The following is a 14,747-nucleotide window of genomic DNA, read 5'->3' as shown; positions in this document are numbered from 1 at the left end:
TGTGTGGTCCGTCTGTGTGTGGTTCTCAGCATGACGTCTGTGTACCAACTAAATAAGTGGCTCTTGAGTGGGGGTTGGGGGTTGACGGGTGGGAGATGGAGGGGTCCTTAGCCGAACAATGGGGCAACAAAGGTGTGTGTGTGTATGTGTGTTCCTTTATGCATTTGTATGTTTATCTATGCATCCATATTCTCTCTCTCTCTCTCTCTCTCTCTCTCTCTCTCTCTCTCTCTCTCTCTCTCTCTCTCTCTCTCTCTCTCCATATGTTATTCCCAGAGGACTAAATAAATCCTCTTTGTCCACAAAATAAATGGCATCATTTAAACCAAATTACTTTTTGTTCACTTTTATACTTTTATGTTGTCACTTCAGATATATTTTTTTCATCCACGAACATCTAATATTGAAACAGAAAATAATATATCAAGCGTTTTATTAGAAACAAACTCCTGACTCATCCTAGACTCTTGTTTTGTGTGTCTGTGACACGCTACAGCGCAGTCTAACGGTATCAAGCAGAGTTAAAGGCTTTGTGAACAAAGGCCTTTCTCAACAGAGAACGCCAAGTTCAGACTACCGTTCTTCGAGGTTCAAACTTGGCAGGTTCAACTCAGGGGTCCAGACTCCCGCAGTCAGGAGGACTCTTGGAACAGCAGCAGTGTTCTTGCTGATATCAGCAGCTCAGCCCAGCACTGGTGATTACACTGCAACAAAACAGCACTTGACACAAAGCTCCGCAAACACACCGATCAACTTACATTTGATTGATATGTACTAAGATATGTTCAATTTTGTATCCACTGCGGTTGGCTTGGCCTGTGGTGATGCTGGTGGCAGCTTTCTGTCTGAAACTGTAAAATGAACCTGCAATAGTTAAGCCATGATAAGTAAAGACCTGCTGCAGGACTCAGTCCACAGAACCCTGCACAAATAACAGTTCACCTGTTTATTCCAAGTTCATTGAAGCTCGACTCAGTTCGCTGAACCCTGAACTGGAGAATCAGTTGTCTTTGCTTAGAAGCTGCCGTTGTCGTGATGGACAACATCACTTATGCCTTTGTGTCCCAGCCGTCACTACAGAGTAGAGATGTCGGGATTAACCTGTTTTACGATAACCGGGGTTTCATAACGTCACAGTTTCATAACCATAAGAATTGTAAAAACTACGATAGCTAGGTATGGTGTCCTGCCTCCCGGAGTCATGTTTTGTGTGTGCGCGGTGCGAGTGTGTGCGCGAGCCACCGAAACTTTAGTTGAGGAGAGGAATCTGACGTTACAGCCTTATTGAGTTAATAAACAATGTTAAAACCTGAATGGTTCGTCTCTGGCATGGTCTACTGCCGGTCCGCGTTTCTGGCTGCGTGGAGCCCCACGTTGGGCGCCAGTGTGGCAGTAGACCATGCCACGGGGCTCTCACCACAGCAGCCAGAGACAAACCATTCTGGTTTTAACACTGTTTATTAACTCAAACACAGACTTAACAAACATAAATAAACTTCAACTTAAAGCAACTAGCTTTACAGCTCAGTCCTTTCTGGTCTTTTCGTGAGTCTGCCAGTGTCCTGTGTCTGAGTCTCCTCTGAGGCGGCTCAGTTGCTGCCTTTAAGCGTGAGGACCAATCGGCTAACAGCTCTCACCTGTGCTGACTGATCCTCTGTGGTGCAGGTGAAGGTGCTCTCCCAGCCCCCTCACCTCCACATACCCCCATCGGAGGAGTTCACAGTTTACTTTCGGTTTCTGACCAGCTCCACAGGAGCAGCTGACACACACACACATACACACACACCCTCTCTCGCTCTCTCTCTCTTCCTATTAACCATTATTTAATGTATCCGAGAGTTTAAGTGACCTATACTGAGATCTTTTTCCATTCTATAGTATCGATAATCTTGAACACTGTGAAACCGTGATATTTCCTCTGACAATAATCGTGGCACCAAAATTTCATATCGTGACATCCCTACTACACAGCACTGGTCACCTGTTTATTCAAAGTTTATTAATATTGGACGTATTACACTAAATTCAACACAGCACCTCCTTTGGCTCTTAACAACGCACATGACAAGTGTAAAGCGGTACGGTTCAGAGACATGTGAACTACAGTCAGACAGACGGACAGATTTCTGGAATAAGTATATGGACATGTGTTTGTATATGTTTGTGTGTGTGTAGGGTATATATGTTGTAGTATATCGGTACAAAATAAAACTCCAAAATCCACAGAGGCAGCACTGTTGTACCACAAAATATGTCTTTGTTATGAATTCCGCTTTATCTTCTCAGTCGAATTCGCAGCAACAAGCTCAGAGACCAACTTTCATCTTCCAAAAGGAACTATATCATACATATATCAATAGGCCACAAACAACAGAGCCAGCGCTAAATTGCCAAAGGGCCTGCTGAGATAAGATTGTATACTATAGTGGCCTACTATCGCTCAACAGTGTTGACATGGAGCATTTGAAAGCAGTGGGATGCTTGAAGATTTTTGGTTGATGCTCTTAAAAAGATAAGCTAGCCAGGGGGATGATGTTGAGAATAGTCAATTGTCAACGGGAAATGAGGATGTTTGGGAGAAAGTATAAAAATCAGTATCAGTATTGTGAGTGATAACCAGCTTGATACATTGTCTATACATCATTTTGCAATGTCTTGGTCTACATCTGGACAGGTTACCCAGCAGCAGCACAGGTGCCAGCGCTGGCCCTCAGCCCGGGTGCTGACAACCATGGAGCTATGAAATGAGGTGAGACCTGCAGGTGATCTGTGTGTTTACACTGCAGCTAAAAGCTCCGCTGCAGTATTTTACACCACACCGCCGCGCACACACTCGCAGGATGACAGGTGAGCGAGCATGTGGCTCACAAACACAAATTACACACTCAGTCTGAGCTTTGACTTTTTACCTGATTGGTGAGAGAAAGTTTTTTTTCTGTGAATATTTCTTCAGTTTGCTCTAAACGAACCATCATGTGATTACTTCAACACTATAAACACTTCAACTGATTTTCCTCCTTGGACTCCTCACCTGTTGTCCAGGCCTGTTATTCTTTCCCTCCATCTCCTTACCTCCTTTTCCTCTCTTGTCTTTCTTTCACCCACTTACCCTCTCTACGCAATCCTCCCTTCTTCCACTCCTCCCTCTCTCTTCCCTCTCTATGCAGTTTAAGTCTAAATCGGGGGATTTGGAGGGTGTTAAGAGCTGAGGTGTAAAACACCGACTGGTTCCCTGTAAGCTCCTAGAGGAGAAAATAATCCAACACAGTCTTTTTCTCAACAGCAGTTCTCCTCCCCCTTAATCACCCTATTAGCTGCCTCTTCCTCCTCCTCTCCTCTCCTCTTCCCTCCTTTGCTTTCCTCTCCTAAAAATAATTAAAGGATGACCACTGTTTTCTCTAAGCTGGTGATTGAATGCCTGCAGTCTGATAATTTATCATGCTGACCAAATAGCACTTGTCTCGTCAGTCGTCAGTCATGGTTGTTTGGGTTTGTAAGTGTCTGTTTCTTCCCATATTAATGTCCATTTAAATCAAGTGATCAGTGATGGTGCCGGCTGCCTACAAAACTAACAATGACGATGCATTTGCTCTGATTGCGGGAGGCCTTTTGTTCAATCAACCAATCACGCTTCATGTTTATTGATACTGAGCCTTTCCATAAATCTCAGGCTTTGTGCCGAGCATGCCGTGGTTCAACTCTCCTTCACAGACCCCTGCGATATCAAGAAACGATACACCAAACTGAAAAATGCAAAACAAATGGCAAGGGGGAAGACCGAGGGAGCCATTTAACCGTCTATCTTCCATGTAATCTCACTGATGCACTCTCCCGTTCATTCTACCACAAAACTAAATAATAAACTGTTGCGCACAGAAAAAGAAGAGGAAAATATGCTTTCCTCTCTCTTTCCTCTCTGGTGATATCTCTCCTCCCTCTGTCTTTCCTCTCTCCCTGTCTCTGATGCACTCTTGCCCATCTCTCTCATCTTCTCATCTCCCTCCACTCACTTCCATCCTGCTCCCTCTCTCTCTTTTTTATATTCATAGGATTTTAAAATGTCTGTAATGGCCCTGGTAGATCAAAACACTACTCCCACTGTGTGTGTGTGTGCGTGTGCGTGTGCGTGCGTGCGTGCGTGCGTGCGTGTGTGTGTGTGTGCGTGTGTGCATGTGTGACTGTGTGCGTGAGAGTGTGTGTGAGTGTGTATGTGTAAGTGCGTGTGCATGTGCATGTGAGTGTTTACATCGGTCTGTCTGTCTGTTCATGTACGCTTATACCTTTGGGTAAAGTGAGGACATTTAAGTGGGTCCTCACTTTCTGACAAACCTTTCGAATGCTGTTTGGTTTTTGGTCATGGTTATAATTTGGTGTGGGTTGGGGTAGGTTATTTAGTTGTGATGGTTTAGGTAGGGGGCTAGGGAATGCATTATGTCAATAAGTGTCCTCATAAATATAGAAGTATAAATTTGTGTGTGTGTGTGTCTGTGTGTGTGTGTGTGTGTGTGTGTGTGTGTGTGTGTGTGTGTGTGTGTGTGTGTGTGTGTGTGTGGGGTCAGGCCTTTTAATAAAAAATGCCCTGCTGAGCTCTGCGTTGCCAGTTTGCTAATCAGAGCATAGCCACGAAATGCAAATCTCTCACTCTCTCTATCCCTCTCTCTCAAACACACACACAGAGGGAGAGAGAGAGAGAAACACATCCACGATGTTAGGAACAGCCACTGGCCTGTATCAGAACCTAATGAATAACACTAAAGAGCCCACAGCACAGGTTCTCTGTGTATTGTTCTGTAATGCCAACAGCAATAAAGATTTTTATTACCATATTTTTATGGGTAGCAGACATAAGCTGTTATGGAATCGTCTGATATTTTATTAGCCGTTTGGATCAGTTTCTTACTGTTCAAAATGGAGTTGCAATATAATTTATTATATTTTATATACTATTATATAAGTACAAGGAAGTTGTATCACCTTTACAATCTGGGGAGTTAATATTATTAAAACAGAGCAGCTTGTCAGTTTTAATTAACAACATATTCAAGACAACATTACGGGTGATTTGAAAATATTGAGGAATGATGCTTAAAAAATTACATCCCTCTTTTAAAAATCTATAAACCAAACATTGAATTCTGTAAATAATCATGCAAAGTAGCCTAATTACAACCAGGACAATATAAAAGCTTTAAATAATATATGTTTATAAAGACAGAGAGTGGGACTACTAAAACCACTTTATTTGGCATCATGTGTACACATGAAATAATAAAAGTTATCCAGGTCCAGCAGCTCTCACCAGATCAGAAGAGATGACATGGCAGGGTATCATGAACAATGGGCACGGGGAAATTAGGAATGTAGATTTACATTTTCCTCAAAGCCTAATTGTGTGTCGTAGCTGTGAGACAAACAGCATGAAACAATCTTCTCTGGCGGCAATTAAAAATATAAACGCTGCAGCAGATTCAGCTGCTCATCACGAGCTTCAGCCTGAGCTGTTTACCCATAATCAGGAAAATGAATAAGTAACTAAGTAGGTTTATTTTAGGTACTGTACTTTATTTTCAATCAGAAGGTCCTTGTACTTTACTAAAATATGTCTAATGTAACTTTAAACATTTATTTAATTATATTTTAGAACTACATTTCAGCTTTATAATACTGAAAATAAGTCAGTGCTATACGTTTTCTCTCTTCACAAAATATAACCCAATAAAATCAAATATTCACTGCATATCAATAGGTTCTGATAATTTGATTAACACAAATTTTGTTGGAAATTTGCACCACTTAAATACAATTTCATAAAATATGAATTTTCTTTATGACCACATAGAATATCTGACTTGATGGCTTTTATTCATCATGGCTTACATATTCGTAATGCTCAAGTATGTGTATAGGATTGTCTATAGACACTATAGATATATGCAAATATAACCAAGTAGACATTACTCTTTCACATATGAGTGTGTCTCTTTAAACTATGTATATATCAATTTTCCCCTCCACTCTGACCTGCTATACCCTCAGTTTAATGATGCTTACATTATCCTCCCCCTCATTTTCCCATCATCCAACTGGGAACTGCCATGATAATTATCTATGGAACGGATTTTTTTTCAATAATAAGTCATTAATATACTTTATGTACAGGTATAAGCCTGTGAAATGAGCCATTCTGCAAACAGATACTTTGCTAATAGAATAATGTATACACTGTGTTGTATTATATTTAAAACGATCTGAATACTTCTTTCATAATGGCCCTTAATTATTATATATTCATTTAAATGTCAGCCTCAGACTTTAAACTATGAGTTAGAGTCTTGACTTTGTCAGCCCATGACATCAGCTACATGCTGCTGCTCACCGAGCCCCAGATCACTTCAGCACATGATGAGGAAGCTGCTGTTAAAGTGCAGGGATTGACTGCTGCGACCCCCTGGCCAGCGTTCACTGGGAGCCACTGTGTGTCGAGTTATCGGATCTGCCCTGATTTGAACCGCCGACATCGAATTCACTGGCGTTCCGTGGCCAGAATCTTTTATTTATTTATTTTTAAATAAGAGCACTTTCATCTGCCTAGCCTCTTGAAGAAATGTCTGATTCCGGTGGTGTGAAAGGAGGATTTAGTTATTAGTGAGATGACACCACTCTGAGGAGAGATAAGACACACTATCAACCTCTCATGGTGATCAGAGATCAATGCTGATCGTTGCAGCTAATCCAGTAAACACAGCTATAATGTTAATCCTGAGGGTAAACAGTAAATCTGAAATCATATTATGTCCGCTATAAACAGCAACTCTAAAGCGCTAACTGCTCTGTGGCAAACGCAATCATAAAGTGTGTGTGTGTGTGTGTGTGTGTGTGTGTGTGTGTGTGTGTGTGTGTGTGTGTGTGTGTGTGTGTTTGCATGTGCATATGCATGTGCATGTGCTCTCTTGGGGAAAAGCAATCTGTGAAATGTAAAGAGAAATGTGGCCATGAACTTTTGACTCTGTCAGCACTGTTCTCGCTGATGCTGAAATGCTTTTCAGTTTCTTGCTGCTTGTACATTGTCACATAACATGACTTAACATCACAGCATTGTTATTGAACTCATTCACAAGAACTCGTTATCACAGAGCACACGCCATCTCCTGATTATCTCGTAACACAACTGACAGGGATGATCTAAGTGTTAAAATATTGAACTTTAAAACCCACAGAGACAAGCCCACGCTGCTGCCCTCTCTCCTCTGTGATCTGTCTTATCACAGGGCAGCTATTGCTGTGATGGCACCCCAGAAGCCACTTGCTGACGGGAGACCTCCCCTATGCTATTTGGCTTTAAGTATATTTCTCCCCAAGCCCCCTCTTCTCTGTCTTACTGCAGCCACTCGGAGTAGTGTGATTCATCGGACTGTATTCTTTGTTTCTAGAAGATGATTTTATGATGATTTTATTATCAGCATAAAAGCTAAATCATTTCATCTCCCTCTCTCTGCAGAGGCAATTAGCTTTATGAAAATCAAATAAATTTAAGTGCTGAAAAGCTTTCACTGAGTCACAGAGAGGCTGCACACAGCAGCACTACTTTCTAGGAGGCACACAGACGTTGTGCCTATAAATATATAGGTACTGTGGTAGTGAATGGCAGTGTCGTGTTTGTGTATATATTCGTGTACGCCTTGGTCGTGAGTTGACAGGCTGCCTGAGGGAGAGTGAGGTCTGATGGGTATTATGCAAATGAAGCCAGCTGTTTGCTGCATTGACAGACTCCTCATAATGTTCTTCTACTTCTGCTGGAAGTGTGAAAATATTGTATCCCCATTTCCCTCGTCGCGTTCTCTCGCCTCGCCTTTATTTCCTCAGAGAAGGTATTTCTGTGGACTAATTTTACATACACCCTTCTCCGCACATTTGTCCACTCTTACCCCCGTGTCTGCCTGACTATCCATCTCCACTGTAATGAATGTGCAAACAGGGGGAAGCTTCCTTAAGCATTTGTTGACTTAAAGTATAAAGTAAATCATTCTGAGGCTGTGAATCCACAGCTCGCTGGAAAACAAGCAAACAGTGAGCAGCGTTCCGTGGATATACCTCATGTTAATTTAGATATTTTACTGAGGCAGCCACTGCGACTAAATTTCAGTCAGTTAGTAAAAACATTTTTTCTCATTTATTAGCTATGGTGCTTTTCTCTCAAGTATTTCCTTCCACTCCTCACTTCAAATCAAAGAGGCTTCACTGGCACAGTAAAATATATTTACATTTATCTGCCTGTTATTTTCCACTCTGGTCTTCTGATGCTGTCTGATCCCAGTCCTCCGTCGCTGTATGAACAGACCAACAGGACCACTTCACTGTGACTGCAGTGATCATCACTCAGAGCTGTTTCCGTACAGGGCTTGTTACAGGGCTTCTCTCTTTTCCCATTGTACCTATTAGTAAGTTCATATAATTTCAGGGCATTATTGCTTGATCGTTCTGAAGCACCAGGGCTTAATATTTACACATTATCACCAGACAAATGTTGTTTTGGCTAATATTAGGGTTGCCAGAGTAGTTTGTATTGAGGTGTTACATGGCTTTCAGGCACATAACTTGCCCACCAGAATGTTTTATTTTCTTCAAATAAAAACTAATTTCTAAAATACTAGTTATCAAAACTAAATGTGACAGTGCAGCAGAGCCCCATCACAGGGTAAAGGAGTCTAATCACGTGATGAGAGGAGACTTGGTAAAAGAGGCTGATGATAATTTAGGGTAGGACGGTAAAACATTTTGGATGTTTTAAAGGTTCATCGACTCACAGGTCACTGTTTTTGAGAGAAAGAGCAAAATACTAAGTTAGAGATATTTTATAGGAGAGGCAGACCGCCACAGTCTGCTTAAATTATTGGATTATTGCACACACCTTCAAGTGCACCGCAAGATTTTAGACCGGAGTAAGCGATCCACAGACACTGAGTTTCTCTTGTAAATTGTTCAGTGTAATCAGTAACAACAATGTTTAAGGTTTCAGGGTTTTATCACCCAGTGAGAAAATGTCCACACAGTGGGATCCCTAGCTAACAGGAGCTGCCTGAATACACTGTGTAGACAGAGCTCCTTCAGCCTCATTATCACAAATGCTAGATTTATATATTTAACCTGTCAGAACCAAACGTAGCTAGAATAAGACAGCGGCATTCACATTTTTCCTAAATGTGTCATTTTGTTGAAGATATTTTTAAAAGAGGGACAACTTCCTTAAAATTAACCCTCCCCTAATTACATGAGGAAATTGTCATGTGTATGTTTAGTTAATTGTGCTGTGATGTGTAGTATTGCCAAATTTAAAATAAATTATTTCAAAATTAATCATATTTTGTTTTGATACAATGTATCAATAATGATAAATAATGTTATATCCTGTCATACCATTTCTGCATGTGGAAACTGAAAATGTCTTAAAGTACATGTGCATGTCAACATCCTGTCCAACTGTTCCTACATAACCGGCTCAGCAGTATGTTCCAGCTCAGCGATCTCCCATGGGAACGTGGTGTCAGACTTTTGGACCCCACTGTGTTTCCTCACATTCCCTCTATCAAGTTAGTGTATTATATAAAGGCAGAATCTTTTCATGCAAAAAAGGCGCAAATGAAAGCTTTCTCTGAGAGCGGAATTGATTTGGCTGGTGCTGGCATCACGGTGATTACTGACTGGAGGTCTTAGTCTGCCCTGCTTCTTATTTACCGCTACATTAGTGGTGAGGCACTGTATGCACTTCTACACTCGCCTGATGGAAACGCCGCAGTGGGCCGTCAAATCGCTGTGAAATTACATCAACTCTATACTTTGAACTACATGTAAATGAAACTCGTCACAGTACTGTTGGAAATGTCACCTGTCACCTCCATGTTTACCTTCTTGCAACCTTGCTCTCAGCGTCTCACAAATACATTCATATATCCACTTGAGTTGAGTGTTGCTTACCTGAAGGGGACTGCAGTGGAAACTCAAAGTAATTGAATGTCACTAAAAGCATAGAGACAGCCTGACCTCGTGAAGCAAGTGTTTTCATAAAGTTTAAATATTTTCTGTGTCCTCTCTTGCTAGTTTTTCCACTTTGAGAAGTGTCTACCTGTTACAATAGCATATTTTAAGATCCTTTTGAGTTCATGGGGATTCTTTAAAGGGAATTTTTACATGTTTTGTGATTTAAAAAAATCAATACAATGGACTTTATGTTGATAGAAGAACACATATTGAATCTGCACCAATCAATCAAACCAATCAAACGACTCCATGTTTTCCGAATAGTTTGCTCGTTGCAATAAGCTCATTGCAATAATTGTCTCCTCAGCTCTTATCTGTTTGGCCTATTTTAGCTCATTGTTTTGATTTTACAGCTCACGACTTTACTGTCAAATCAGTGGCAGTTCTCTTATCATTCATTTGCAAACACATTAATCTTACAGAGTGATAATATTCAGATGTTGTGTTTACAGCTTGTTCCACTGTCCCTCAAGGGACCGAAATAGTAGTTCAGGCTGCCTTAGAGACCACCACAGCCGGTTTTAAATCAGCTACTAACCAAAAGTGAAGGGGTCCAATATGAGCACAACTATTTTTCTCTACATTTCTCAAGACTCTTCTTCTCACGGATATGAAGTGGGTACCTGGATTAGAGAAAGATGTCATGTATGATGTTTAGAAAAATTCTAATCAGAATTTAATGTCGGTTGTTGTGCTGTTTGGTCACAAATTCAGAGTTTTTGACAGTTAAACCCCAAATAAATTGCTGTTATTGATGTAGTCAAGAATAATTGATGTTATAAAGACACAAACTAAAACCTAAGTTTTTGAGCGCTTTATGTGTTAGGTTGCGTTAGCTTGTGAACTTTATTTTTCAAGTGTTTTTTTACATGACTTTTAGATGAATGTATTTCACACAGCAGGTATCGTTGTTATCGTTTGTTTCATTGTTTGTACTTGCAATGAAAATAGAACAGTAAAAGCAAAACATCAGAATACTTCTGTTGGATCCATCTAAAGTACCATCATGTGTTACCTCAGTTTGAGCTGCCGACAACAACTACATTTATATATGTGTGTGTGTGTGAGTGTGTGTGTGTCTAGGGGTAGATTTAAGACTACTGTAACTGTTAGGAACAGATCAACAGTGTTATCTCTCTCTCTCTGTCTCTACTTCTCTGCCTCTCTCACATAAACACAGGCACATACATGCAAACACACACACACACTCACACTCACACACACACACACACACACACACACACACACACACACACACACACACACACAGGGGTTTAAAGGGCTCTAATCAATAACTCTATAATGCTAACAGAAAGCTTCCACAGCAGTTAGAGACTTATTGCACAGTCACACACACACAGACACACACACACGAAGGGCTGCACGAACACGCACACACAAACAGAATCACTGATGGCTCAACAACGGACATGTTAGCCAAATATTGAGTGTTTTATACCCATTCATGGCACCTGAACTAATCTGGAACCAGTAACAGGGAAAATCCATCATGTTGATTCACTCCACACAAATTACTTTTATTGGTTTTGCATTTAAGTGACGCATTAGGACCATCGCTGTTGCTACCTTGTGTTGCTAAACTTTCTCTAATCAAAGGGTAAAATGTGGACACGTTTTCTGGCATAAACAACGAACTGCAGGATTCTCTATTCCTCTCATTTGCTGCTTGGTTCAATCCTCTGATTTGCTGCTATTTGCTGTTTAAGCTGCAGAACACATCCAATAACTCACCTAACCAGAACAAATACAGCGGTGATAAGGTGCCGTAATCAGTCAGTCATTGTCTTCCTCTATCCCTCCTTCTTCTCTCTGCTGCCGCCCAAATCTATTCCCAACCATCAGTCTCCCAGTCTGTATTGAGTTTACGTTTCCTTCCAAAAAAAACTCTCACCAGAATAAATATGAGAGGAATGAAAACTAAACAGTAAGCAGGCGATAATGGATTCTTTGGATATGTGGGTGAAACAAAGAGAAAGAAACCACTCGTGGCCCCGAATGTTCTCGCCCTCCATAAGAAAGTGCTGAAAGTAAAGTAAATTTTAATTCCTTCCCTCTCTCCCCTGTCTCCCTGGCTTTCTCCTTTTCAGTGCCATATGCTCAAAGCTCCATCTCAGGCTCATTTGGATAGCTACACACACACACATACACACACACACACACACAAACCAGCTCTATCAAAGAACAGGAACAGCTGGCTTGCTCGATATGGATGACTACTCGCCTGTCAACTAGTTTCACATAGCCCAAGCACACACACACACACACACACACACACAAACCCACACATCATCAAGCCTGGTGCTTCTTTCTGTTTTAAAAAAGAAAGTAAGTGAGAGATAGAGCGAGAGAGTGTGAGAGAGTTAAACGAGTGAGTCAGACAGAGTGATAGAGAGATGTGCGGAGGAATAAAGTTACTGTCAGATTCATTTGACGTAACAATTACAGCAACGTGTGACTAATGACTGACTTTTACTTTTCAAAAATAATGAGGAGTGTACCTAAGAGGAGAGAGAGCTGTGGTTATTATCTGAAAAATCCAAACGTCACCAGTCACAGTGATAACCTCCTCAAGCAGTCTCCCATTCAACGTTCTTGGTTTATCGCATTTCTAGTAATTAATGGATAAATATATTTACATTGAAGTAGTTTTGTTTTTTCTATGACATGATTTCTTAGGGAAATCGATATCTGATTATAAAATTTACTAAATAATAAAACAAGTCTCTGAACGTTGTCTTTGTACCAAATTACATATTTCTATAATTTTGTTGTGACATCACGGATTGGCTAAATGTGCATCGTATTGAAAGTTACCACAGATGAAGACTAGGTTTTGACAAAGCATGGTTTATAGACATTATTATTGCATATTATGAATTTTATCAAATTTCTCTTTTAATATTAGTAATATATGTTTTATATTTATTTATTAATTAATTTGGGGATTTTTTATTTTTCCTTCAACCCCTCTCCATTTTTTTAAGTTAGATTACAACAAAATTTATCAGGGAACAATTGATAGATGTTGATGAAAATAATTACTATAACAATAACACTAAAAATATTTAGTGTGGTTTCATAAGGGGCATGTTAGGCCAGGTGGGGGTATGAACTCCACTGAGTGCCATTCAGGTTTAAACTTTTAGTACAACAGCATTTTGATATGTTTTGTCTTATTCTTGGCTCATCAGTCCATTGTAACTAACATGTGTAACATGTGTAATAGGTGCTATATGAATAAAGTATGATTGATTTAAATCTTTTTTTTTCAGATTATTCTATCATTCATGAGTTCTATATTTATTTTCTTATTTTACTCTTGGAAAAGAGCAAATTAGCATATTTTCCAAATTACTGTTTGTGGGATCCAAACTTTTTTTTTAAACAATTTTCATAGTTCCTGTTAGCTACTATGCTCACCATTGCGTTTAATGGCAAAAACAAACTTCATATTATTTGGTATTGAGCAGTAATTCATATGAAACCTGTTACTGCTGAGATCATAATAACCACTAATATTTGGCTGAAATACTGATTAAAGAAAAATGCATTCATTACAACTATATGCATAGTGTTACTATATAACAATGGATGTTCTCTTACCTCCCCTGTGTGGCTCAGCGTCAGTTTTGGCAGTTTACTCTTCACATTTCCAGAGTTTCCTCCGTAAGCCTGACTGCTGTTAAATCCTTCCGTGGCCACTAGAGGGGGTTTAAGCTGGGGAGAGTCACTAGGCGCCTGGTCCTGGCCGTCCATTGGTCGAACATACGCTGTGGGCTTCTGCTGAACTGCGACCGGCTTCCCTGATAGGCTACCAGGAGGGAAGGTGGGGGTAGTTAGTCCGGATGTGGGAGTGGTCAGACCAGGAGTGGGGGTCGTTACAACCGATGTGGAAGCCAGCGGGGACGAGGACATCGAGAAGTGAGAACCTGTTTCATTTTCAAACGGGGAGGATTTAAAATGTCCTCCGGCTTCTGTGTTAGTGGAAGACTTAAAGTGGCCACCGTCCATGGTGGAAGATCGAAAATTGCCACCATCTGTGAGAGAGAAGGGAAAGAGAAGAAAACCAAAAAGGGAAAAGTCAAAATTCAGCAATGCAACACCTGCTCAAGCAGAACATTGCTCTGCTCTGTGCTGTCAAAATCTAATGAAGGTTGGATGCCAGAAAAATCCCTCTCGCAGATGGATGGAGCCAATCACAAACATAACAAATTATGGGTTGCTGGGTGGTTTAGAAATCAACTGCGAGATGTGGTTATCATCATAAGCAGATGCTAATTTACAGAAATCCCTTCCAAAAGCTGTCAGTCTGTTTTGCCACAAATATCCAATTGTAAGAAGTTACATTTCTGTTTAATCAACCACATTGTGATGTACTCACCACTGACTGGTACTCATTTCGTGAAATGCATTTATTTGCATTCTCATTCACACAAGAATGACACGAAAAGATACAAAACCTCTGTCATTGTCTGTTTGCCTAATATGATCAGCAACCCATTAGCTTAGTCAACACTCATTAAGACCATGATCATGAACAACTGAGAGGGAACAAATGTTCATGGCAGCTTAGTTTTCATTTTAAGGTGCCAACACTGTAAATCTCTGACTGAGAATCACGTGATAAAAAACAACTTCTATGACTGAGTATTAGGATGACATAAAAGGGAATACAAATCGGAGACTTCGAG

At 40.5% G+C, this 14,747-nt stretch overlaps 1 protein-coding gene across 4 annotated transcripts in view; it reads right to left on the bottom strand.

The window, feature by feature from the left end:
• Nucleotides 1–14,747, bottom strand: part of aff2 (AF4/FMR2 family, member 2) — a 150,429-nt gene that overhangs the window by 79,838 nt on the left and 55,844 nt on the right. For all 4 annotated transcript variants that reach the window (XM_034598016.1, XM_034598018.1, XM_034598017.1 and 1 more), the window contains exon 4: nt 13,660–14,093. In XM_034598016.1, coding sequence (XP_034453907.1) covers nt 13,660–14,093 — 434 coding nt within the window. The remainder of the gene's footprint in view (nt 1–13,659; nt 14,094–14,747) is intronic.

The sequence above is a fragment of the Hippoglossus hippoglossus genome, chromosome 10 (genome assembly GCF_009819705.1).
Source record: "Hippoglossus hippoglossus isolate fHipHip1 chromosome 10, fHipHip1.pri, whole genome shotgun sequence".
Lineage (NCBI taxonomy): Eukaryota > Metazoa > Chordata > Actinopteri > Pleuronectiformes > Pleuronectidae > Hippoglossus > Hippoglossus hippoglossus.
This window is presented reverse-complemented; position numbering and strand designations above follow the sequence as displayed.